The sequence below is a fragment of the Pagrus pagrus genome, assembly GCF_965226575.1.
Source record: "Pagrus pagrus genome assembly, chromosome: 12".
Taxonomy (NCBI): Eukaryota; Metazoa; Chordata; class Actinopteri; order Spariformes; family Sparidae; genus Pagrus; species Pagrus pagrus.
The window spans coordinates 5,722,853-5,750,807 of NC_140196.1; the positions used below are offsets into that span (position 1 = coordinate 5,722,853).

Here is a 27,955-nt window from a genome sequence, read left to right on the forward strand (position 1 = left end):
TGAAACATTAGTCAACTAATTGATTGGTCAATCAGCAAAAAAATGCCATTTCAGCCTCTAAAATATGGAGATTTCTTGCTTTTTTTTCTCCGTTTTATATCATAATAAACTTAATATTTCTATCTGGGGTTTGGACTGTCAAAACAGGGCAATCCAGTATAAGGATTTGCTACTTTTATTTGTTATTAATGGTTTTAAATGTAGAGTCTTCAGGATTTGGATTGTCGGTTGAACCAAGCATTTAAATGCGCAGATATTGTAGGGAGACTGTGATTACACCACAGTAATGGCATCCTGACTCACCAGATGCGTGTATAAGGATTCAATTATCTTTTCATGAACAAACCAATTACGTTAACACATAATCATACTACATAACCTTACAATACAAAGCACTATTAACACTTTGTCCTATCACCTGCAGCCCCCTCTCAGTTGTTCCTCATCCCTTCGAAGGTGGAATTACCACCTCAGACAAAGACGTGTTGTATGTGAGGGTAAGCTGTGGCGTGATTTTGTACGTTATAATGCCCAAAGGCCCAGCCAAGCTCTTTCTGATAAAAGGGATGTTTCATTTTGCATGTGCGATTCCGAATGTCAATTGATTAACAATAATGAGCTGTAAAAACCTGGGTAAGCACCATTATCAGACTGTGCAAAAACAATGCTGAAATTGCAGAAAGATTAATAGGATTTTTTGCTGACAGGGAACAGAGTTGTAATAGCAAAAGCTGTGGACCGTGAATAAAATAAACGGAAAATGTCGTTACACCAGAGTAAGTAAAAATTAAAAGTCATCTGTTGTGACAAGGGAAATGTTGATTTGCTGACACAAGAGTGGTGGGTGGTAAAATAGGGCTCATTCCTCCGGGACAAACAGAGAAAGAGAGGTAGAGAGAAAGAGAGTATGCAAGTTAAACGGCTTGGTGGAGAACCGACAACAGGACGGAGTCAGCAGGCAGGTTTTGGTTGAAAGGTCAGATGAGCACATAGTAAGTGTGGAGGAGGAGGAGGAGGAGGAGGACCAAATGACTCAGAGGGCAACGCCAGACTATACATCAAAAACACTGCAAATGGAAAAACAAAGCCAAACATGGGGAGTAAATTACAAATCGGAAATAGAGGCTCTGTTCTGACACGTCGAAATTTATGGATCAGGGAAACATGAAGTAGGTGACTCACAATCGCACTACTTATTTCATGGGAATACAGTGTAAATGGCCTCATAAGCCCTTCGCACACAGTTCATATTTCATGTGGACACACACACACACACACACGCACACAACAAATTATACTTTGAAATATACTTTGAGGATAACACAAATGAGGTCATTAACTCTCTGGAGAACACTTCCTGTTACAGAAACCAGTGACTCGGAAAAGTCAATATTTGAGCAGGTGCTAAACCATGGCAGGTTTTGATGTGCATAGTAATAAGTAGATAAATAAGCATGTGGTTACAATATGAGGAAGCCTTTTTTAAGGATATTACAATTACTGTGTTCAGACTATGTCAATTTAGACCTCTGCAACAGCAAAAAAGAAATGAAGTATACTGTATGTTTTACTAAACTAGAAATAATCTTGTCCTTTTCATATATTTATTTCCTGCCAAAAACATGTCATAGCTCTCCCACCTGTGCTGCACACAATGAAAGCTGAAGAGCATGTGCGAGGTAAGCCGAAAAAAGAGATAACACACCGCAACAAAAAAGAAGAAAGAGGAAGAAGAAAGTGTGCTTTGTCCTGAAAGACACTTTTTTTTTGAAGGACCAGAGAGAACAGAAAATAAACCAGCTTCTCTTATTCCCACTGGTCTCTGAGCATCATTTTGAATTAAACAACAAACAACTAAACACAAGAATAAAATTCAAAATACTACCCATTTCTAAATACGGTAAATGATTATTTATTTTATAACTTTTCCCTCTTCAGTGTAGATTAATTAAGGAAAGTAAGATTTGAATCAATGAAAATGTATTTCTTTTACTCTAACATCAAAGAGATCATTTAATTAGGAAATTAGGAAACTAAGCTAAAACAGTTTCTAGGTTATATGACAAGAAGAAATATAGAAGCATATGTTCCGCTCTCAGTCAACTGAACTAATCTACTTTTAATTAGTTTGTAATACGAAGTTTCATTTCTTTTCATGCCACATAGCAACAGATTATAAATGTAAACTTAGCCAGGGAGGCATGACGCACCTAATTAGTAGGTGTCTCAAGTAGACATACTGGTACATAATAAGTTGTTATGATGGATTGCAAACACAGATTTGGAGGCAGCGATGTCACCTCAACACATAGTTACACTTGCATCTTCTAAAAGATTTATAAATGCAACACTAGAAGAGACTAGGTGAGGAAGGAGAGGGGACAGGGAGCAGACGAGGCAGAGTACAAAAAGGGAGACATGAAGGGCGATGGTAGAGGTGAGGACATGCTCTCTGTAGTGAGGTGAGGCTCAAGACTGGCAGCCTTACAAAGGAAGAAGAAGATGAAAATACGAAAGTGATCCGAGAGGAGAAACAGGGATATTTGCTTCGACACACACACAAACCCAAAAACTCATATCTAATGTGCTGCTGCAAGGAGGGGAGAAGCAAAGAGAGGCAAAGTCAATGGCACAGACGGAGACAGGTGGGGTGGTAGGAGGAGAAAGTCCTCGAGGTAGGAACAGGAAGATAGACGGAGAGAAACAGATAACTTGTCTGACTGATGACTCATGAAAATTAAAACCTTTCTTCTTGAGGACATGCTTTCATTTTCCCTCCCTGCTGTGATTCCTTTCTTCCTCAGCAGTGATTGTAGCTTCAGGTACACCAGGTGTGTGCATGCATCCGAACGTGACTGAAGGTGTGAGCAAAGCCACACAAACTCATCTTTCTTGTCTGTTTTTAATACACACACAGATACACACGGTGATGTTCTGTCTCCTCTCAAAATATTCCTTTGTTGTCTTAAAAATGATTTGTTTTTCAGTCACACACTGCGTCGCCTTGTAGGCAAAGTATTAGAAAACTGAAAAGAAATCCCTTTGGCATGACTTGCAGTTGCACCTGTGATGTTACACTATGTAGTTTCACTTTGTAGCCTACCTCTCCAACACTCACACAAACCTGTGGTTGTAAAACATCTCCAGAATCATATCTCATGGTGGAAAATACATGGCTCTTTCATGGTCGCTACTGGAGGGAATCAAAAGCAATAGAAAAATCAAATATAAAGCCATTTCAAAGCGTACAGCAAGGCCCACACAGGACAACTTGAAAGGGAGATGAAGGAGATGACTCAATCAATGTGTGAGTGGGTGCGCTTGCGTGTGTGCATGTGTATCTGTGCGTGTTTCTTATTTGGTTGAACATGAGCACACACTGCAATGCTAACACATTTTATTAGGTGTACAAATACACAGCAGGCTAATAAGTTTGTATTGGAATTATAATTAAAACAGTGCGCAGTGGTGCATGTCTTCATAACTTCAGGCTTTATCATGAGTCACAACAGACCGCCGTCTATTGTTTATTAAAGGATTGTTGAGCCTGTGTACATAAAGACAATAGAAAACATTTCAATGACACCAGCTCATGGGACACAGTAGAAGCACTGTGCCTCAGCTCAGTCTGTAATCATACTGCTTTATTCAGCCAAACTCTGATGGAGGACCAGCTATTTTCCAAATCGGTGATTTTGCATGCTTAGACTTATCAAGACTAAAAGCACTAAAAAATATCTCACCTGAAGACAAGATTTTCCACTCTATAATAGTCCAGAGGCACTCATCCTCCCTCTTATTTGCACTGAAATGTGCTCTTGCTGCCAACACAAGGCTATTTTTTAGCATTTTGGTTGTAATGTGGGTGAGAGCAAACTCAAATTAAAAACAGAATCAATGGGCCTCGTTGGAAAATTTTTATTAGATTTCACTTTACATAAAGAGATATTTTTTGAGATATGATGAGTGAAATTAATGAAATTATACCGATTCAGAAAAAAAGGGTTAATTTTACAGTCTAATTCTCAGGTCATCCGATGCCGATGCTCCTACTACTCTTGCCACAGTTACATGGCTGTTTCTGTGGAAGTTTTGGTCCACGGGCGCCGTACGGTGGCTATCCACTGCTCCTCAGGGGTGGGTTTAATGTAGAGAATGAAGTTTCACTACATTGTACTAAGTATGCTTGTATGTGACCAACAAAGCTTATTCTTATTCTTAAACTCGCGCATAGAGAATTCTGGTCCTCTGCACCAATGTCCACCAGATGTATGAGCGTCTCACTCGTGGCTTACATACAGTATGGCTCTAAATGCCTCTATTTATTGTCATGAAATTAAAATAATTAAAGATATAGTTCATTCATTATTGGCTTCATCTTTTAGTACACAGAACTTTGTAAAAAATAAAGGGCAAAGTAAAAAGGAAAGTAAGAACTGTGGCATGCATTCCTTGATTATGTGGATATCTAGGATATCCAATATATTTTGGAAGGCATTTCCGAGACAAAGAAAACATGGTTGAATGCTCAAGGGAGACTCTGTTGTCTGGTTTTTATTTTTCTCTGTTTTTTGGTGGATTTTTTCGTTATAAAAGATGTTTTTATTTATTTTTATCCATTTGTACTACCAGATTTGTGTCCCAGGACAATGCTGTGTTATGTGTACAATTTTGGAGGGACTGTGCTAGGGAAAATACTGTGTATGATGTAATTACTGTTTGATTAACAATAAAAACATGTTCAAAGAAAAAAAATGTGTCATGTATAACCAAAAAGGATCTCTTACCACATCGATTACAAATGAACTTCGATTGTGTGCAGGGCAAGCAGTTTTAAACACTATTAGAAAAGTGGCTGCTTGAAGACGCTCGACTTAGTTTGAGACCTTAGTTTAAATGCAACAGAGACCCGTTGGAGCTGCGGGGCAAACTGATTGTGACTCGGCTGCACCCAGTTGATATGAGGGCTTCTCTCCTGAGCCTTAACATTACACTGAGTTAATTCACACTTCCCACTAATGACATGACATGTCCTTAAGTGGGACTGACTAAAGCTTGAGACAAACCTGAAGCCGAACTGAAGTACATACACTGCAGGCAACAGTATGTACTTTGCAAGGGCAGCTGCATTGTGTATGCAATTTAGAACGCAACCATAGACTGAACTTGTGCTGGCCGACCAAGGTATATTAACAGTCACCAAGGCCTATTTCAGCACTTTCTCTTTCATTTTTTTAGCAGTCTGAGAGAACAACTTCAACCATGATCAGTTAACTATTGGACAACCTGCCCTCGCTCTACCCCTCTCATCTACAGACACTCACACACTCTGCAGGGAAGCACATAGCAACAAAGGGAGAGCGATGTTCTCTAATAACATGTCCCTCCTACAAATGCAATGACTGTGATGCAACCTCTCCTATTTAATGTTGGCCTTGTACGCCGTTGTTTCGTAAAAGCTTGTAAGTGCACCTGGTTGTTGCAAAGTCATTCAGTACCCCACTGGTTTTCATAGTTTCCAAAAGGCTGCATAATTAATGACAAGCTTCCTGTTATGAAAAGGGAATCAGGGCTGAAAAAATCCCGAACATGAGGTGAGTTTTTTGAAGCAACTTATAAAACAAACTGCTGACGAGAGAGAGCAAAACAGAAAGTTAAGGCAAGCAAGCGTGTGTGCATTAAAGTACAGTTAAAGCAACACTATGTAGGTAAACTTTTAAAGTGATTCAGAAAAAGAAGTCTCATTGTCATGTTGTCAAATACCACCCCTCCCTCCTACAAGTACATGGCCATTTTGCAGGAGACAAAGCAAACTGTGTTTCTTAATCTCTTGATGTCTAATACATTTGTGTCCCTAAAGCATACAGAGGAAAATTATGAAATAAAAATGTGAAAGGGTTGTGATGAAATAATTATAGAGAATCATCAGGCACGTTACATAAGGTTGAAAAAAGAAAATCATGTTCCTTTTTTTTCCTCTTTTTGCTCGTTCCTCTCCCATTACTTTCTCTGTCTCCTCTACGGCACCACAGCAGCCATTCACTGACAATCAGCCACCTGGTGAAGCTTGAAGGGGAAAATATGTGTGTGTCTTTATTAAGAGATAAAAACTGTTTACTCAGATAGTTTCAAGGAGTGACCGGGTGTGCAAGTGTGTGTGTCGCGTCATTAGTGACAGAACGGGGAAGAGAATGCAGAGGGTGTCTCTCAGAAGTCAGGACTGCATGCAATGTTTATCCACCACATATTGAGCAGCACTAACCAGAAAGCCCCACCGGGGCCATTGGACCAGCTGGTGTAATACTGGCATATACACACAGCCCTAAACACAAACACCTCTCTGTGTCTGTCACATACACACACACACACACAACAGACACACTCATTCTCTGATCACCACACATACATCATCCTATGGCAGCCCTTCCATTCTCACTCCTCTCCTCCACCTTACGCCTCATCAGACATATTATAATTAGCCGTGCTGAGTAATTAACATCCAAATTAGGACATTAATTTACATATCTGCCCTAATTTGCATATACTTCCAGCAGCACACAGACCTGACGATCCTCTGCACACTTATAAATGCCAGTGCAAAGCACAAGGGTACTCCGTCTTCTTCAACACAACTGCCTGCCATTGCAACTCATGCGCACGTCTTTCAACACAAAGCAAACATGTCTTTTTTTCTACTTTGTGAGGCATTTAAAAAACAAAACTGCAGATGGCAAATAAGAGAGAAGTTGGAGGGAGGCTGAGAAAAGGTACAACAGGAGTAAAAGACGGGAAAAGTCTGGACAGGCTAGGAAAGGGAGAGAATATAGATGGGACTGAGGAGGGGGTCGGTAATAGAGGTACCCGGGATAGAGTGAGAATGTGACACTCTCCAGATGAGAAAAGGCAAAGTAAGACAGAAAGAAGACTGCCTCGCCATTTATACATCTCACTTAAGCCCATAAAACTTTGAAATTGAATCCATGGCTGTGGAGAAAGAGAAAGAGAGAGAGAGAGAGAGGTAGAATCGGCTTTGGAAATCAGGACCAAGACTGCTCGAGCTTGGAAAGAGAAGTGAGGAGGAGAATGACGAAACACTTCTCTCTCTCTGTGACATTTGCCCTCTGAATGGCATCAGCTCAACGGAGCGAAGCAACCAAACAGTGATGTGGAGTCAAAGGGGGGGAGAGAGAGAGAGAGAGAGAGAGAGACAGGAGGAAAAGCACGAGTGAGACAGCGGAGGAAAGACAAGAGAAATAGAAAGGAAATGAATGACAGTAAAGAGGAAAAGAGCGACAGGACGGGCCGAAGAGTTCCCGTCAGACATTGTTTCACCAGTCATTGCACAGAAGAGGAAAACCTGAGTTATGCTTCTGTGTTCCACATCGCTTTCACGATTTATGTTCCAGCGAGGATAATGCAGCTAGACGGCTCTGTTGAAAAGACACCCATAAATCTGATCTTGTTTTCGATTTTTTTTTTTTTTTTTTTCCTCCCTTTCTTTCTCTTTCAGCGCCCCTCTAATCCTCTCAGTCTGTGTTCTCTGGCATTCATCTGCTCTGGTCTATTTCCTGACTTCTTATGTAAAGGTATTCAGCAGCAGGCCTTTGTCTCATGTTTACTGTATTCTGCTGAGCTTGTAAATACCAAATCTACACTCACACACACAAAAACTCACTCTCGGTGTCCCTCTCATACCCCAAGCAGACATCCAGCCAGGCGGGCGGCACACAGAGGCCGTGATCCGTTGCTTTTAAAATGGAAATGGCTGTACTTTAATGCCAAGTATTATCACAATCTAAGAGATTACCTTGCTTTTATTACTGAGTCAATGCAAATTCAGCCATTTCATAAAACGTGTGCACTCCATAGAGAATGATAACCGTGGATATTTACAGTACGTGAAGCATATAGCAATCAAGGTGTTTACACATCACATTTACCTTTCACTGAGTCAATTAAGTGAGTCATTGGGGTCTCTAAAGAAAACAGGCTCCTCTGTGAAGATAGTCTGAACCTAGTTAGCCTTCCCTATGGCTCACGGCCATATGGAGGTCTTTTATAAACAGGGAAAAAAACTGATAATGTTTGGTTGAGCGCAGACAGCCAGTCAGCCCTGCGCTCTCACTCCAGAGACCCAATTAATACCACTGTAAACCGCCGCTGCCCTTCATAGGCAACACCAGCCGACGCTATGTGTGTGTGAGAGAGAGAGAGAGAGAGAGAGAGAGAGAGAGAGAGGGGCAGAGTGAGTGGCAGAGAGAGAGAGAGAGGCAGAGAGAGTATCACAGGGTGAGGGTGTGATTGAATACAACGCCCTGACCATGGCTGCCCTCCTCGAGCACAAAACGATTATCATAGACAGAAATCATCTTCAGTTCACTGGCCAACCACTCAATGATGACCGGCAACACGACCGCTGATATCCTCGGTAAATATTATGTTCATGGTGTTAATCATTTCAAAAGCAACTGAGGCATGTAAGGTTGCCTCCAAGACATAATAATAGTCTGTGGGGAAGATCTTTAAGGGTGACATATATAAATACCTATAGTGAGTTAGGGAGACAGTGGTGAGTTGTGCCTATCATTAGAGCTGAACGATTGGTCAATTAGTGTCAACTGATTAGTCAATTGACAACATGTCTGATATTTAATTAATTAATTGATTGTTTAAGTCATTTTTTCAAACACATTTTCATAGTGCAAGTCTCTGCTTGTGATGATCTGCTGCTTTTTCATTATTATATATATATATAATATTAATACATAGCCTAAATTAAATTTTTTATTTAGGGGTTTCTAAATGTCAGTTAGTCGAAGAGACGAAATATATCTGACAAAACATTAGTTGTTTGAGCACCAACCATTTTCTAGTTTAACTTTCTTGTTTGTGAGGATCAGCCTTTAATACAGACCTTAAATCTAATATTTTTTAAACGTTAGTTAGCCTAATAGACAAAATATCGCTTAAAACACCAACCATACTCTAGTTCAAGTTTCTTTTTTTGTGAGAATCTTTTACTTTTCATTTTATGTACTGAAGAGATTCAATTTAATAGCTTATATTAAGGTTTTCTTAATGTTAGCCTACATTTTCATGGCTGTTTTTCCACTATTATCTGTCATGTTTTAGCTTAAAGCAAACAATTACTCAGTAGTGGCCCTAATTTCTATAATGGCGGTTATTCATAAATCTTTATTTCATTTATCCCATCAAGAAGCTGAAGCACCAAACTGAACACCTGTCTTGCTAACTGCTCTCCTCTCTGCCAAAACGTAACTTTGACTGACAAGTCATATTTCCCCCAAAAAAGAAAACAGAAAAACATTTAGCACAACTTCACTTGAGACAGCCCAAAAATTCAAAAACAAAAAAAAAACACCTAAATGGCGACGAAGTTGTTCAACGGCTGTCGCTCGCGCCGCTAAACTTGCGCAACTCAAACGCGAAAAACCAGCGAAACACTGAAGCCAAGTTAATTTCTCCTGAACAATTTTCTTTTTTCGTGTTCCTACCTTTGCCGCCGAGAGCGCAGGAGTGGCCCCAGACGAGCCAGAACAGCAGAAACGGGAGCCCGAGTGTCTGCATGGTTGTCGAGCCGTGGAGGTGATGGTGTCTGCCCGTCCGCTCCTCTTCTCAAATCCTGGAGCACCTCCCGAGCGCGAGGATGTTTTCAACTGGCCGGGCGCGCGAGGGCTGCTCGGCGGGTCGAGAGACACTCACTGAGTACTGTAAGAAAGGAGAGAGAGAGAGAGAGAGAGCGTGTGACGTTTAATAGCGTCAATAAAACAACGTTTCCGGTTAAGACTTTTCAAAATAAAACATAACCGACCGTTCATGTTGAATTATATCAAAAAACGGGGCTAAAACGAGACCAAAATTATACAAAGTAAAAAAAACATTTTCAAAAAAGCGCCATTTCACACACAAGTAATCACAGGCGCTCTGAAATATGTTTCCTTCAAGTATGACACATTGTAGACTTTTATGTTGAAGAGTAAAACCGTCCTTTTCGGGCTAAACCTAGCTAACTTGACAAAACTATTAATAAGGGAGAATGAGGGGAAGAGGTGTGGAGAAAAGGATGTGCTGGAGTGAGATGAGTGTGAATGTGCTGCTAGTTTGGTGTTGAGAGGGGAAAATGATTGATATTGACACCACCCGGAGAAAGGCCTGCCAGTTAGCTGCCAGTGATTGCAGGAATACAGCTGCAGTTGTTTAATCAATTCAATAAACCCCGAGCTATGGCAAGGCAAGGCATCACGCACACATTCTTGAAAATAAACCACACAGAGAACTTTAATTATCCTGTTATTCGGGTGTTTTAACGCATGAAACTTCTCCAAGCTTTCTGGCTTGTGACCCGATAAAACAAAGCAATTTCCTGCCCAAATGTCTATTAATTGGAACCTGTTGGACCAAAAACTATTTTTTTCCCTGCTTTGCATGAATCATTTAAGAGGCCTGAAGAGGGAGAATAATCCAGTATTCACTACAAGACAAGCATGGATAAGTGAGAAATCTATGTAACTAACATTTGCATCATAATACATACAGAGACAAGATCAGATTTGATATTAGATCAGGGGCTTCACATTTTGATATTCAGATTAGTCAGCAGCCACGGTGCATCCTTGAGTCAGTTTATTAGCTGTCATCCTGCATTAATTGCCTGTGTAAGTTGGGAAATGTAGAAAGATATCACGTTAATTGAGGAGTAACATCGACTGCAGTTGTTGTTGTTTTTTTCATTTTCTTACAGCATCACTCCTTTCATAATCGAATGAAGCAGCTGCTGCATGATGTTTTTCCAGCTGTATCCTCCTAACAAGTGCCCAAACAGCGCAGCTATACTCCCCCTCACAGATTTGAGTCTTTCAGTTTTCACCCTGTGGCAGAATCACTGGCTCTCTCTAACGGCCGTATGTTCCTCAATTATTCCCCCATGTTTCGTCTTCTGTTGGGTGTGGGAGTGCGTTCTGGGGATTAGAGAGAGAGAGAGAGGGCAGACCTCAAGTGAGTTAAGAGGATAACAAAGATAGAACAGACACACACACACATACACACACAGGCATGCAGGACCACATTTACATGCACACATAGTCACTTACACACACACATTCCCAATTGGCTGTTTCCATGGGTAGTGGCAGCTAAGTTACAGCAGAGCAATGATGCGGGAAAGATGGTGCAATGAGCAGATTGTCCTTCTAATTGTGGTCAAAACCATGAGCTCAGGAATCATTCAGGACAGGAGACAGAGGAGGTATATCACACTGGCATCACTGAAGTTATGGCATTGGCAAATATCCATTTTACTCTCAACACTCACAAGCTGATTATCTTTTTGACTTTCTGCTTTTTACAGGTTCTCCCACAAGCACAAACAGTTTATGACTCATTCATTATTTAACAGTTTATGACTGCTAAATTATTCATTTATTAGTAAATAGATTAACAGATTAAGGTACTGAAACCTCACTGCCATAGGAACCTGAATCTAACTTTAAAAACAAAAAAACACACACAATTGTTAACCCTAAGATCTTGATTAGTCTGATCAGTATACAAACAGACCACTGAACCAGCGATGCTGTCAGGGCACACTAGGCCTGCATGGTTGTCACATCATCAATCTGACACGTTAACCTCATGTCACAAGTATTACCCTCAAAACAAGTCAAATCACAAAATGTTCCCTCAATCACAGTAAATGAATCTGTGGGCTCCCTTTCTGTCTATCTGCACTAATTGTGGTGTGGTATCACAGATGTTTGGCTCAGACAAACTTCTCTCTGGTATGAAGGCAGTTGAGGATTTAATGGATACAGTCCAAGCTATCTGATGAAAAGCACCTTTTAGCCCAGAAAGGTTGCAATAATGAACCTAGACTTAAAACACGAAAGGCCTTCTGTGTCCCACAGATCATGAAATTAGCCACTTGTTCGTCCATGCGCATTCAGTATGCATGCATGTGCTATTTTGTACCCTTAACTGTCCACACTGGGCACTGAGCAGGGTTACTCAGTTTTCCAGTGGTCTGTGAAATGCCACGGCGCTTACTGAACCTTCATATTATTTCAAAGTTATTCTTGTCCCTCTGCGACAAAGTGGAGTTATCGGAAAAACCATTTGCTTGTACAGCCATTTTGTAATCAGTGGCAGCTTGCACTACAGACAGTCAATTAGTGTTCGACAAAGCTTCTCCTTTTCATCTGACAAGCAGCTAACAACAAAGGAAGGAAAGGTTACCAGGAACGCGTAGGTGTTTGATGCTGCACCACTGTAAAGGTCATCTGAAGAATGTAGTAGGTTTGGGGCGCCTTAGTAGCTCAGTCGGCAGAGCGCATGTCCCTTGCACAGAGGCTTTGTCCTCGCTGCAGAGGCCCAGGGTTCGAGCCCGACCTGTGGCCCCTCGCTGTGTGTCATACCCCCTCTCTCTCATCCTATTTCCTGTCATCTCCAAAGCTGTCCTATGAACAAAGCCATAAAGCCCAACAAATACTTGGGGGAAAAAAATAAGATTTCAGTAGGTTTCTGCTGGGAAGATGTCCTCAACCATAGAGACTGCAGGAGAGGAAGTCTCTTCTGCAATCTGAAGTCACAAACCATTAGGCCCAGATATTATAATAAGGCTGGCCCTCCCTCCACTGCGTAATTACAAAAACTTAAACTGCTTGTGCAGTGTGTTTCAGCACCACGGAGAGCTCCGTCACTGTGCCTACCATCCTCCACCAGGGGTCGTAGTTGAGTCGGCTTTTCTCTGCGGAACCATGGAGCAGTAGCGCCTCAGAACGGGGGAGTGGAAAGAGTGTGACACGCAGTTACCAAACAGCAACAATGTGAGAAGAAGGTAATACAAATCTTTGTCATTGCTGCTCTTTAAACGTGTGTTTCGCTGTACGACCGTCTGAATGTGCTAATGTTTGTTTTTCATTCATACTTCCGCTCTGATTCGTGTTTGTCGCTCTGTGTGTAGCTGGTTTGGTCCGTTAGGCTAATTAACGTTAGCCGCTTGTTCAATGTCAAGACTGACTGGACGTCGTTGCAATTTGTTTGTAGTCCTCCGACTTAAATCACAACATAACAACCATATATATATAAAATTAACTCGTATGAGCTCGTAACAGTAGCTGTAATGTGAAAGGCGACAGTCTGTGATGTATTGACGACAGCCTGCACCTGTCAGCCTGAACTACACAGCATCCAGATTCCTTCACAGGAAGTTACTCATGATGTCTGAAGTCAGTGACAGGGAGCATCTTACAGTTTGTTCACTGTCTGCCATATTTTAGAAGAGCAATGACCCTAATGCAAAATACATTAGAAATACAAGAAATAATAGTCCTTTTAACAGTCCTTTGGATAGTATTTTTAATGCAAGGAGCACTAATTTAAACCAAACTGCAACCAAAACTTTAATATGACACAATGACACAGACAGGAAATTAAAAGCAGTTGTGGAGGGATCTGTAAAATTATGGTAAAAGGCAAAACAGTCCATGAACAAATACATGATCGAATGTATTGAGAGGAAACATACACTCTTATGGTAACATGACAGGGCTTTATTATGTGAACACTGTATTTAGTGATGTTCAGACAGGAAGCTGACACTATAGTTAATAGTCTTAGAGGCATGATATACATTAGACAGCATATTATCTGTTATTTAGGGCTGCGCGATATGGTCAAAAAGTGATATTGCAATTATTATGGAGGATTGCATTTTACATCACAATTGTATTTCTCCTGGTCTCTGCCAAACAGACATGTTTTATTACATCTGGAGAACCAGACGCCAGAGCATCTCTGCAGCACTACATTTCATTAAAACACTGGTTTGTGACACATTGTACCGTCATAAAATAATTCCAGTTCTTACAATTTGGAGTCTTCTCTTGCGAGTCATATTGCGATTTTGATTATTTTTGCGATTAATTGTGCAGCCCTACTGCTATTACTCTGTGTACATATATTTAATAACGTTATTTATGGAGCACCTTTAAAAAAAGAGTTTACAAATTGCTATGGCAGAACAAAAGCAGGACACTCAGTCAGATAATATGACAGGATGAATGTTTAGAAGTCAAGCCAAACTAGGAGAAGTTAAAACAAGAAGGCGAATAAAAGAAAGCACAAATACATAGATACTTATATACATATACATACCTGTACACACATAGGAATATACATCAATATATACATATACGTCAATCAATTAACCACGTAACTTAAGTGAAATAAGTTACTGAGATGATGGCTGGACACCTTCCAGATGGTGGTGGTGGAAATAAACCATCTTTCCAAATATGTTGAGTAATGCTGCTGTTAACTGAACTTTAGGCTCTCTACACAAACATGTACGCATTAAGACAAAATGCCGCTGCATTCGTTCCCCTCCTCCAGTGTCTGACTCCAGCAGAATGCCACCACATATATTTTCACCGGTGCTCCTAACTGCTTTGTGTGTCCCAATGAGGAATGGGCAGAGAATGGCTCTGCTATGGGTTTCCTCTCAGTGGGGTCACCTGTGCGAACGCCGTACTCATACATTGTCAGGCTGTCTGATATTACAAATTCCCAACAAATGACAAATTGGTTGTTAAGGGTAGTTGCAACTGAGGGGAACCTCTGCAAAATGGCACAACACAGCATGTACTCAGAAGTGCAGACTGACTTTTTGATATCTATAAAATATTCATCTTTCTGCACTGTAGCCTGTATAATGTGTGAGAAGAGGACTCCCTGTGCTTGCTTGCTTCCTTCAGTCTTCTCTCATTTGCATCCCCATTCTCACAAAGTTAATAACTCCCTCTTCTGATTTCCTCCAAGCTTCTTTGAAAGTGGTGTAAGGTGGTTAACCAAGATGGCCACCCGCCGTGTTCCACTCGTCTTGCTCGCCTGCGGCTCTTTTAATCCCATCACCAACCAGCACATGAGGCTTTTTGAGCTGGCCAGAGACCACATGCACAGCACAGGTGAGACCTCACAGACACTGTGTCTGCTAATCGTTTGTGTGTTTTATTTGACTTTGCTTTTAACCTTCAGGGTCAAAGCAGCTGCTGTAAAAGCTCCTCGATAATGGCCACCAATTCTTTTTATTAACAGTTAATCAAATGTATATGTGTTCAGAGAAAGAGGGGTTGCTAACAGTGATTAACCTATAGAGAATTATGACCCAACTCTGCCGCTCCACAGGCTTTTTAAACTCTAGCTAATTTTTTTCTTTTACAGTCTAGAAAATTTATGGTGAGGTTTCCCATCCACCTTGCTTCCAGCGGCAGCAGCAGGCTGCAGCTGTTTCCAGCAAACAAGCCCTGATAAACCTAATGTCTCTTGTTTATCTAGCTCCAAACAGACGACAAACAAAGTTAGCTGGAGAAGAAGCCGGAGGAGTTAGTTGAATCCAAGAGCTCAAAGGAAAACAAATATAAGACTAACATATGTCAGGTTGCCTTAAACACAACTCCAGTTGAATGCTAATGTTGCTTCGTGTCCCCCTCATGTGAAAACAGGCTGTTTGCTAGCACGTTAGCTGCAAAAACTTAATCAAATAATGAAGGGTTTTGTTTTTTAGATTGTTGTGGAGTCCTATCCTCCTAGTGGCCTAATATCGATTAATGCAGCTTAAAGGAAATGTTCACCCAAAGGTGGAAATTGGATCATTATCTCCTCATCCTCATGCTGATGGAAATTCAGGGGAAGTGTCCTAGTCCACAAAACATGTTTGGAGCTTCACTGCAGAACAGCTGCAGTAGATGGGGACTTTAAACGTAACAAAGCAAACAAAATAAAACATAAATTGGCTCCATACAGCTCATCTGGTGTTATCAAAGTCTCCGAAGGCCCCGAGATCCCAAATTAATCTGAAAAGAAGTTATTTAAAATGTAATCATTTTATTGATTGTATACAAATAAACAGTCTTTGTTTTTCTGATGCTGCAAAGATCAAAGTTGCACTCCTTGTTCATATCTTCAAAGCTCAGTCACCTTTGGGTGTTCTGTGTTACATGTAGTGTCAGCAGGTCCAGTCTCCTTATACAAACCCAGGTCCATTCATTCCCAAAGCTGCTCTGCTAAAGACCACTGGTGTGGTCACATGGTCAGAACAACATGATTACACCTTAAGCGTTATACTGGGTCCACTCTCTCTAAGATGCTGTTTGAATCTATGCACAGTGCAGCATATAAGTGCACTGGAACATAAATAATGCTCTTACAGTTTCACTTTGACCCCTCACTCATAACACGTCAGGTGGCTAATCGGAGGCCAATCAGGAAATCACAGCGAGCTGAATGCAGAAGCTGTTTGGTGAATGGTCTGTTTCTAACTAAGTTTTAAAACACTAGAATTAAAACAGTTTGAATCTGTACCCCTCGATCAAAACAACACATTTTGAACTTTTAGTCAAACTCATTGTTTAAAGCTTTTTCTAAACCCTTCAAATCAGTTACACATAATACGTTAAGCAACGATGGAGTTTGAAACAAGCGCCCTCATCGCCCCGTTTTTAAAAGATCAGTTGTAGCGTTTGTCCTTAAATTTGCAATCTGACAAAGCAGTAATAATACTAACATCAGTATCTCTTAGAGATTACATACTGATTTATATTCCATGTCTGTATCGGCTGTCATGACCCAGAAAAACTGTATTAATCTTCTCTCCCTGCAGGCCAGTACCAGGTGGTGGGTGGCATCGTGTCTCCAGTGAGTGACGGCTACGGAAAGCAAGGCCTGGTACTGGCTAAGCACCGAATAGCCATGGCAAAGCTGGCGCTCCAGAGCTCCAACTGGGTCAGGGTTGATGAATGGGAGAGCCAGCAGCCAGACTGGACAGAGACTGTGCTCACCATGAGGTATAAATCACGTTTGCAGCAACAGCAGAGTTTAAATGGCTGCATGTGAAAAAGACAGTTGCCACGGTCCAATTAGGAGAAACTGCAGGATAATATCAGCCGTCGGTCCTTCTGTGCTGCCTGTCACCTGTCGACACAGTACATCATTAATGACATCCACTGCTGCACAAGATATTTATAATACAGCTGGTAAATCCCTGTCCTTCCACTGTAGAATTAAGGATGCTTCAGAGACAAGATTTACCTCACAAAAATTTAATTTGTGCAGAGAATTGAAGAAGCGGTACTGCTTTGTGTAACCTGACATTGTGCGAGTGCATTTATTGTGCAGCTGGGCGACGTGTTGGGGCCTTAATATCGGCAGGGAACAATCTTATATCGCCATGTGGGTGTTGTTTCAAGAACATCATAATGACCTTACTCTCTTCCCTCACTCACTATGTGGACTTCTGTTTATTATGATGACAACACCAACACAGTTATATCAGATGAACCATGAACAGGTGTCCCATTCCTTCATTTTTATTCCTGCGTTGAACTACAATATCTTAGCTGTGATTACCCAAATTACTGATGGCTACACATAAGGATTTCTCTTGCATTCTCCAAAGCAGTGTCCTTCACTGACATGATAAGCGTGTCCTGTCATGGAAGATCTTTTGGGCTGTGCACTTCTTTGACCCAGTTTATATCGGTTAACGCAGTAGCTTCTTCCTGCAATTTCTTTCTTTTCTGACACATCCTAGTTGTACTACAGCGCCGGCAGAGTTCACAAGGATGTCCTCCTCCTCTGACTGCCCTGCTGCATGCCAGCTTCTTCCACTGATGTAATGGAGTGTTGCCAGGCCCTTTGAGGCTAATTTACAGTTTCTGGTCAATTGGGAGCTGTCAGACTAGACTGGACCCATGTCAGGTCTTGGTGTTTCATGAGGGGGAAATCAGGGACACGGGCTGTTAAATTCACTGGACAAGTGGGAACTGTGCAGTCGCAAAAGGCTGACTGGGACATGAATATGAGTTAAGAGAGGCAGGCAGAGGTGATGTGAATAAGAGATGTCTGAGTAATTGGCCCGCCACCATATTGCAGAAGTTTACTGTGTTGAAACATGAAATTAAATTCTGCAGTTTGGCCCAAAGGAATTAATCATCTGCCTCACACACCTGCTGTATGTCATGTATGACATTAAGTCTTCGATAAAAAAAGTTCTCTAACACGTTCTTCATTGAACTTTTTCATTTTATTCACTCTCCCTCTCCCCTGCTCTGCATTTCTCGTAAATCCCCTCATGAATTAACCCTCCTCCCTCTAAGCAGCGTTTGCGCAACAAGGGTGCTGATCAGGCATGAAGTGGCCTGTTGTCCGGAGCAGGCCACGTCACACGCCTCTCACACACACACACACACATGCACACACACAAACATGCACGCACACACACATGCACATGTACCAGAACACCTTTAAGAAGCTTTACTTGAACACAGTGAAGTTTTTCATTCATCTTTTTTACATGATCCTCGGTGACTCATGCATATTTCTCTCCTCAGCTCAGGTTGACAAGGCTTTATTGGCATTAGGTTTAAAATAGAATAGAATAGAATGCATTTATTGTCATTGCACACACACACACACATAAACAGAGGAGGGTAAACAATGAGAGAATACACATGAAGTAATGACACATATCACATGTGTACAACAACCTGTAACAACCTTTAATGACATGGAAGAAATGACCCCTCTGCCCGTCTTTCTCTCAGGTATCACTACGGGCGTGTTCTGAAGGATTATGAGCAGAGCACGGGAACACACATCGACTCCAATAGAAACATCATCCCCCTCTCAAGTAAGGAACCTCTTACTGTTGGGAACCTGGGATCAGCTCAGAAACTCTTTGACCTTTTTTCAGGTATTTTATGTATGGTTTTAATTTGTGGCATTGAGCCGCAGATTCCTCGATTTTTGGGACGGCAATGTCGGTTCACCACCCTGGTGCCTATGTACAATTAATATTCATATAAATATAATAATAAATACACATCTCAACAACTATTTGACGGGTTGCCATGACATTTTCTACAGACATTCAAGGTCCCTAGAGGGTTAGTTTCTAGTGTATTTAATGATCCCTCTTAGCCACCAGCAGGTTTGACTTTGTCCAAAACTAATGACATTGCCATCAGTCTCAGCTGTATGTTGTATATAGTGCTAATTAGCAAATATTGGCATGCTAACACACTTAATAATAAACATGTTAAACATCTTCTCTACTGAACATCTTCATATTAGCATTGTAAGGCAGCAGATGCTGTCAAAGTTTCACTGATCGTCACAATCTTAGGATCTACTTCTATGATGAAAAGCACGCCGTCTTTCCCCGTTACACCACAGAAAACGTCCAAGCTCAAAGTGTACGAGATTTCTTTTTAATCAGTCGCTCTTCCTTAACCAAATCATCTCGCTTCAAAGGAAAACACAGCATGCGTCCGTCTTTTCTTTTATCGTCAGCTCTGCATTGAGATTTCGGGAATGATTACCTTAAAAATGAACAGTGGCAGTCAAACTGTATTTCACACTATAATGGTTAAATTTTGCAATTAATCTGTGGTTCACATTCATGTGAAATGGTGGGGGGTTCAGGGTCCGTATGGATCATTGATCAACTCTGTTCAGTTAAACCACAGCTACTTTTTAATTTGCCAGAACAAAAACAAGCCCCATCAGTCGTGTAACATCAAACCAGTTTCAGTTCGTACACTGGATCGGTGCCTTTGTATGCCCTCACAGATGCATTAATGTAGCTGTAGAGGATCTACATAATAACAGGATTCTTCCTTTGTACAAAACATACAGTGCTTCATTTAAAAAACAAAATCAGAGTATCTCTTATCACATCTTTAACAAGCTCTCTAACAGTGTCGGGGTTAAGGATTCGATTAATCCCACATAATGTGCGTGTGTGTGCTTAACACGTGCAAAGTAGAAGCCCAACGGTGCTCAGTGGTGCTAAAAAAGAGTATTAGGGATACTTGTGATGTGTGTGCAAATGGACGGACAAACTCAAACTCAAATATATCACTACAGCGTGTGTGAACATGATGGTTGGAAGCCAGCCAGTCAGTAATCAGCAACATTTTCCTGGATTATCTGGGATTTATTGAAAATCAAAATCAAGCCCTGCTGCTTTTTTAACACAACGCTGCATAAAGATGAGAAGTTTGCTGACAAGTAGAACTGTGGGTAGGAAGAGCCAGGAGATCCGTTAGAGATTATGGATTGACTGCATTTATTATTTCATTTGTTCTGCTTCTTTTTAGGTTATTCTATTTCGAGTCCTCTCAGCACAAATTGCAGTTCAGTTTGTGTTTTTGGTGTTTTCATGATTTGCTTTAGCCTCCAGCGGCATGAATATCTAAGTTGTGTACTTTGAAGAAGGGGAAAACCAGCTTTAGTCATCATGTTCTGATTATTCATTTGCCAGGTCCACACTCAAAATGTCCACTTACTTTTTCCTGGATATTCTCAGCGCTTATCAGAATAGTAATAATAATTGAATTTTGCTCCTGAACAGTGTGGGCACTCTGGGATCGCCAGTATTTTAAGCTTGATTGTGGACCAGCCAGTTGGCAAACGCTCACTGGACTGTTTCCATTTATCCCAACCAGCAATTCTTAAGGATTATGTCACTCTTTGCCATAATGTTTGCTCAGAATTAGAGAACAGAGAAAAAGGACTGAAATATAAGTCATTTAGTGAACAGGCCGATCACTGAATTACTATTTCTGGGTAAAATCGTTTGAAGAAAACCAGTGACCAAGAAAGGTGAAATTAAAATTGTACAGGTGACTTGTTGAAGATTAAAAAAAAGGATGCAGGTGTTTGAGGTGAGGCAAGATATTTTTATGGGGCATACTTTGCACCAACAAGCATCATAAACTCAAAATGAATCAAAATGAGCTGTAGCTTTGGCCCCTTCCTGCATATCACCATCTTTCAGCTGTAGGAAGCTTAAAAATAACAGACACCACAACCTATTTAAATGAAGCCTCTGTGAATATATCATATTTGTCATGCCATGTTTTTTTTTTTGTTTTAAGCTATTTATGGTAAATATTCAAAGACAGCCTGGTTAGTGCAGAAGAAATCTCATTCCCCCTCTCCCCTCAGGCCCGCGTCCCCAGCTGAAGCTCCTGTGTGGAGCTGATTTCCTCGACACTTTCAAGATCCCCGACCTGTGGCTGGACGACCACGTGGAGGAAGTCGCCGGACGTTTTGGACTCGTCTGCATCAGTCGAGGGGGGCTTCAGCCGGAGCGAGCCGTGCACGATTCAGACACGCTCTCGCGCCACCATAACAACATCTTCCTGGTGAGGGAGTGGGTGAGGAACGAGACGAGTGCCACCGAAGTCCGCCGGGCTCTGAGACGGGGGCAGAGCGTGAAATACTTGATCCCAGACTCTGTGATAGATTATATTCACCAGCACAACCTCTACACTGAAGACAGTGAGAGGAGGAACAAGGACACAGTGCTGAGGCCACTCAGCAAACAGGCACAACAGCCTGTGAAGAGTCTGGATGACTGATAGGTGGAAGGCTGCAGCAGTGAGCTGAACACGGGAGTGTGAATTCAACCCACAGATCAGTGCTTCTCTTCAGGGACTGGAAGCTCTGCTACCTTCCACTGTTCTGCAGCACAACCTGCAAAAGAAACACCACCTGGCACCAAAGGTGTTTTCCAGGCATCACTTGTTTTCAGTAGGAAGCATCTACACAGTGCCACAGTGTTTTTTTAATCATACACATCAAGTGTTGCAAATACTGAGCCTCATCTTTGTTTCAGTGTGAATGAACAGTTTTCATCCTTTGTAGTTTTACACATTGCAGAGCATTGCCGAGTTGGATAAATTGGAATAAAACCTGTATATTTAAAGTATTTTCCTCGGCTGGCTGTTTCTTCCTTGTTGCTGTCGAAATGTATACAATGTAAACCATGCAGGGCTGTAAGCCTTTTAGAAATAATGAGCTCGCTCCAATAAGCTCAAAAATTCCCAGCTGCAAAAACACCATAAGAGGGTTTGAACAATGCACTTCACTACCTTGGGAAAAATACAACATCTCAGAGTTTGTCAGGAATAAAACGAGGCCACAACTTACCATCGTTGTCACTGGTGGAGACTAGAGTTACAGTAATATACTGATTTCAAGGTCTGAAAACTGCTTTTAAAGCATTGTGATTCTAGTTTTTTTATTATTTACTTATTCTGTAGGCCTGCTGTCGAGAATCAGCCCATAAAATACCCTTTGTGTGTTTGTGTGGTTTTTTATGACGTGCAAAACCAATGTAGGCTACTTAGATAAGACAGAACTTTATTGATCCCAGAAAGAAACGAAGGAAATTTGTCTGCAAGAAATTAGACTAACATAAAAATTAGAGAGAGTAATAAAAAGTGTAAAAGTAATTAATTCTGGGATCAGTTCCTAGCCGGACAATAAAAGTAAGATACATTTATTTAACTACCTCACTGCAGAGTGCATACCTCCACCAAGACCCAACTCACACTCATGCTAGGACTCACTCATAGATACCAGCCCCCTAAATACACCTGAGTTTATTTTCATCAAGATCCGTGCATTATGCTATGAGAAATTAAAATAAATGTCGATATCACATGTTAAAGAAAGTGAGAAAGAAATTTCTGGATCTGTACTTTTATCAAGAACCACACCAGAAGTTAATGGGGTCAATTCTGGGTCGAGACCCATCCTCCATCCAAGTCTGGTGGAAAACCGTTTAGTAGTTTTAGTAGCGACCAACAAACGGACAAAGGTGAAAGCAGAAACTCCTTGGCGGAGGTAATGAGAAAAAGTAGTGTTGCAAATACTAATTAAACGGGGATGCCGCCATGTTTAAGCTTTTATTGTGAAAGTTTGAACTGCAGCCTGTTTTTAATTTCTTCTCCAATGTGAATCATAGCTGGTGTTTACTCTGCAGCAGTCCTCCGATGGCAGTTCGTTGTAGATGTGTTCAGGTTCCTCATTATCATCCACACAGTGTCTGTGGCCTGCATTTTTTTTTTTCACTAAAGGATTTAAAGTAATCCTGACAGTTGCTCAGCTACAGGAGGTGTTTTCTCACTGAGGCCGATGGCTGGAAGCGCCACTGTGAGTGATACTAACTGGCATCCTTTGAAAGATGCTGTGTGTGTCCGTGTGTGTGTGTGTCTTTGTCTGCCTTCCAGTCAGTGAAGGATTTAGACAGCGGGTTAGCTGCAGCTGGCCCAGAAGAGAGATTATCAAATTAATTGAGTTATTTAAGCGAGACAAAAGATGTGACAGTTCTATTGTGCTTCGTTTAATTGTTCCAGTTGGATCATTTTAAGCTCAGGTGATTCTGCCTTTGTCGTGTGCTGCACATTATCCACACTGCGTGCTCCATTCAGCCGCATTCACAGGCTGATCAATGTTTGTGTCATTTCACCCCATTAGTGTGATTGTTGATGGCCCAGCAGCATGATTATAATACTGATTTAAACTGCTCCATCTTATACAACAGAGCCAGACCAAATCTGCCACACGTGGGACTCTATGTAACGACTCCTGTGTCAATTAATAAAGGAAGTGTGTTCATCCTAATCCCAAACAGGGGGAGTAAGCATTTCTCCAACATAAAGCACACAAGTGTATCACACATTATGTATGCATGCCACATGTTTCCAGCATACAATGTGTAGGGAGAGCGTGGTGAGGATTGAGGGGTTACGAGGTGTCAGCAGAGGGAGGGGTAGTGGGAGGTGCAAATGCCTTCCAATGAAAAAAAATGAAACCTGGCAGATAATCGGATTAAAGCGAGTTTGGTTCAAATGGAGGCTTTTTGAAAGCAGGTTCTGCACTCAGCCACAAGTAGCCATCCACAGCGGACCTCCTCGATCACTGGAAGTAAGGAAAGCAGCAGAGAAACAGTCAAGATGCCTGTCGATTTGAACGGATATTGGAAAATGATTTCCAGCGATAACTTCGAGGAGTACCTGAAGGCCCTTGGTGAGTAGAGTTCAGCTGGTGGTACGGATGACTGGCCTCTACTATTCCTAAAAATCCTCATATTTCAACTGTAGTAGAGCAAGACTGCAGCCATCTGATATTTTGTTTTATATCTCACATTGTATCAGTACAATAATGCAAGACATGCAAATTTGTTGTGATACTTGCAATTCCAGTAGTGTAATAACGATAGTTGCAATCAGACAGACTGCTTTTAAAGAATCTGTACATACATACATGCATCTGTCTGAATGTGTATACATGCACTAAAACGACCTGCATCTCCTCGTCCTTCTCTCCTCTGTCTCACTTATTTCTCGCCTTCCTTGTGGACCTGTTGCAGATGTTAACGTTGCCATCAGGAAAATCGCCACCTTGTTGAAGCCGGACAAGGACATCTCGCACGACGGGGACCACATCGTCATCAAAACCCTCAGCACCTTCAAAAACTACAACATGGACTTCCATGTGGGCAAAGAGTTCGAGGAGGATCTGTCCGGAGTGGATGACAGGAAATGCATGGCGAGTATTCCCACAAATGTATTCAGAAGGGAATAAATACGATGCATTCGTTTTTTAAACTCTTGAGAAACTTGTCACTTAGTCGCTTCAGTGAAATTGCAGCTGCAGGTGAGGGCACCTGTGGCGTTAACACATCTCCCATTGGTTTAAAACCTGCAGGTGTATAACTAACTTTTCTTGGTGGCACCCCTCCAGATTATAATGAGCATATGGTGTAGCGACATTTGGCCATTTTATTAAAAAAAAGAAACTTTCTACTCTCTCACAAAACTTTCCTCACACATCTCACACTCTTGCCAATGAGCTGATGTAATGAAGACCGATATCAGATACTGCAGAAGGAGAACTTGAGAGAGGCGAGAGTCAAGACTTGCGCTTTTTTAATCAGATTGAGTCGGCCCATACTAAATAGGATCAAAGATTATCTGTGGTCCCTCTTGAAAAACCTTTTTTGTATGCTGATTATAGATAAGCTATAAGCTGTTTGGAGGGTGGCTGAGAGAAAAGAGCCACGTGCCGCTGCCTGTATGTGCAGATCTTTATCAGGATAATTATTTTCAAGAGACATTAGAGCCTCTTGCTCAGCATTTATGTTTTCACATATGTATCCATGAGAGGAAACTTGCATCCACATGGTTACATTTTTAATTAACCCCTGTATTATAATCACATTTCCTCACTGACCTGTGACCTCACACAGACCACCATCACCTGGGAGGGAGACAAGCTGGTGTGTGTGCAGAAGGGAGAGATCGAAGGCAGAGGCTGGACCCACTGGGTGGACGGAGATGAGCTTCATCTGGTGAGAAAACAGCAGCTCCTGCCATGAATATTAATGCGGGCAATTTGGAAACTTTAATCCAAAACCCAAATGCCTCTCAGCGCTGTATGTGCAGTGCATATATTTTTACGTGTGGCTCGTGAATCAGCCCACCAGCCCCGGCAGCAGTGAGATTACATGTGTGCTGTGTGAGGTGCATGAAAACATTAAATGAAAAGTGTGTGGATGGAGCTCATGTTTTGCCAAATCAATCATAGTATTCCTGCATAAAGAAAAGGTCTGTCTTCAGGGAAAAGAAGACAGATATATATTTGGATTCTCAACTGTTCCCTCCAGATCAAACAGGAAGATTGATACAAGGAAAAAAAAGTAGAAATTAAACTTTTGTATTTATTTTGAAATGAAAAGATTCTCATTCATCTCGTCTCCCAGTGATCCGGCGCGTATGAACATCAGCTTCTGTCGTGTTACTATCTCGACTTTTCCAATCTAATGTCTGTAGAAGGACTTCATTAACTTTTTTTTCTTTTCAACATCTCCTCTGTGATATTCATAGTGCGGCCCAGTGTGGCCTGTAATGAAAGCATTAACATCTGAAAAGACTTTAAAGTAATGACTAGCGCATTACCATTTTCATTAGCTCAGCATTATCAGATTTCCCTCTCTCTGATTACTGCAAATCAAAGCTAAGCAAAAAATAATCTGCCAAATTATTTGGTTTAAGTGATGCCAACAGATGTTTTCAATCAGCAGCCATGAAATTAGTTATTAGTCGGAAGGTCCCAAGAGCTGGAGGAGGGTTTCAATTACAGCAACAGTGACCTCTGCTGGCAGAAAACTACTGCTGTCCTTCAGAACAAGCTGGTTCTCAAGCTGAGGGCTGCCAGCTGATTTCCAGGGGTCGACAGATGGTTGTGGAGAAAGAAATAAAAGAGTGAACGGGAATATTCTTTATTTTAAATTGCACATACCAGTGATATAATTTGCCTAACAACAGATTTTATTGTGTGTGTTTTCATGAGTCAAAATGTGCGTGAGTTCTGATTGGACACAAATACTTAATTACTAAAAATAGTCTGTGTTGTAAAAAGTACCCTAATAAAATCAAACGCACCCAAACAAATACTACTTGGATAAAACTCTTAAAGTATCTGATACTAAATGTACTTGAGCTTCAAAAGTAATTTTCTGGGAATAAATTTGCTAAAGTATCGTAAGTATAAGTAGGCTAGAAGTTGTTTTTATTTTTATGTGTACTGTGGACACTATGGGTCAACCAATTATTGTATCTGATTGCCTTGTTACTAGTTACTAAACATCAAACAACATCAAATAAATATAGTGAAGTAGAAAGTACAATATATGCCTCCAAAATGTAGTGGAGTGGAAGTATAAAGTAGCCTAAAAATGGAAATACTAAGGTAAAGTACAAGTACCTTAAAATTGTACTTAAGTACAGTACTTGAGTAAATGTACTTAGTTAGTCAAATGCCTCCTTACATCCTTTACTAACAATTGACCCATCCTCACCCATAGTTACTGTTGCTAAGTCAGACCAGCTTCTTTCCCCCTGTAATTGTACGATTTAGGGATAAAAGTAACAACAACAAAAAACAAACAGAAAAACGAAGACAGACAATGATCCAATAAAAATGTAGCAATACAATACAAAAGTTCTCAGTCTGTTTTGGTCAGTTTAACAACTTTCACCTGTCCTTTGTCCTCTGCAGGAGCTGAGAGCTGCAGGAGTCGTTTGCCAGCAGGTCTTCAAGAAGACCTAAGATGGCGCTCGTGGAACCAGACGGTGCCCCCGGCTGACACTGGCTCACAGAGACACACCATACACATCACACGCCTCCGACGTACCATCTAACTTCCCTTTTGGTCCATGCATGCATCTCATCATAGGTCCATACCAAACTTTCACCTGTTCTTTCTGTTAAAAATGCTATTTTTGTCACATTTGACAAAATATACCATCAAAGCCATTCTCTGCCAAAGCCAATTCATATTACTACACAAGTCATTCCAGTGAGGTCAGCCTGTGCATCACGTACCATCACGTGATGCATTACTGTATATCTGTCTCAGGGTGGGTGCTCTTTTGATTAACAGGTTCATGCATACTGCTACTGTAGGTGTAGCTGATCTGAGTTAGCCAGATTGATGACACTGAAATGACCAGTGGGGAAGAGAGAACAGTAATAAGCAAATTGAAAGGGTTAATCCTGTTGTAGTTCTCTGAATGATGGCTGAGGGTGGTAGAAGATGAAGCTATGAGCATGATTGAGGGCTTTGCCACTGCTTAGTCTCCAGAATGGATATCAGATATGATGTGTGTATTTATCTCTCCCAGTTCCTTTGAGATCACGCCAGTGATAGTAAAATGAATCAATCAATAAAGTAAACAGTGCTCAATAATGTCATTTGTCTTTTGTCTGAGTGGTCATTTTCCTCGTTTTGTTTTGTTGACTTTTTTGGGAAGATTAAATGGTTTGTTTTTGGCAGGTCAGTCACACACCAGACAAACAAGTGACATGATTGGTTGTTATTTACTGAAGTTTCCACAGGCCAACAGATCAGGTGTTAGAGGCTCCCTCTGTCTGAAAATGCCTCTCCAGACAAGTTCGGCCAATCTAAAGGGGCCTCGGCTGGAGAATTTCATTGACTGAAGTGAAGCCTGCGGAGCTTCAGCCAGACAACTCGAGTCACGCTGTGCTCTGAATCAGCTCATCTGTCAGCTCACTTTGTGCCGTG

The 27,955-nt window shown here is 41.3% G+C and overlaps 3 protein-coding genes across 3 annotated transcripts in view; 2 read left to right on the plus strand and 1 right to left on the minus strand.

Moving 5' to 3' along the window:
* LOC311266742 (calsyntenin-2-like) overlaps nt 1-9,702 on the minus strand; it is a 151,844-nt gene extending 142,142 nt beyond the window's left edge. Inside the window, exon 1 of the mRNA XM_084369264.1 lies at nt 9,516-9,702. Coding sequence (XP_084225390.1) covers nt 9,516-9,588 — 73 coding nt within the window. The 5' untranslated portion in view covers nt 9,589-9,702. The remainder of the gene's footprint in view (nt 1-9,515) is intronic.
* Nucleotides 9,703-12,775: 3,073 nt separating this feature from the next.
* On the plus strand, nt 12,776-21,790 carry nmnat3 (nicotinamide nucleotide adenylyltransferase 3). The gene is made up of 5 exons (XM_084368581.1): nt 12,776-12,853; nt 14,836-14,981; nt 16,676-16,859; nt 18,618-18,703; nt 21,025-21,790. Exons 2-5 carry the CDS (start codon nt 14,870-14,872, stop codon nt 21,438-21,440), a joined length of 798 nt encoding a protein of 265 aa, XP_084224707.1. The 5' UTR covers nt 12,776-12,853; nt 14,836-14,869; the 3' UTR covers nt 21,441-21,790.
* Nucleotides 21,791-23,747: 1,957 nt separating this feature from the next.
* Nucleotides 23,748-27,606, plus strand: rbp1.1 (retinol binding protein 1, cellular, tandem duplicate 1). Its single transcript, XM_084368764.1, has 4 exons — nt 23,748-23,895; nt 24,239-24,417; nt 25,118-25,219; nt 26,929-27,606. The coding sequence occupies exons 1-4, from the start codon at nt 23,823-23,825 to the stop codon at nt 26,977-26,979; spliced, it is 405 nt and encodes a 134-aa protein (XP_084224890.1). The 5' UTR covers nt 23,748-23,822; the 3' UTR covers nt 26,980-27,606.
* The last annotated feature ends 349 nt before the right edge of the window (nt 27,607-27,955 follow it).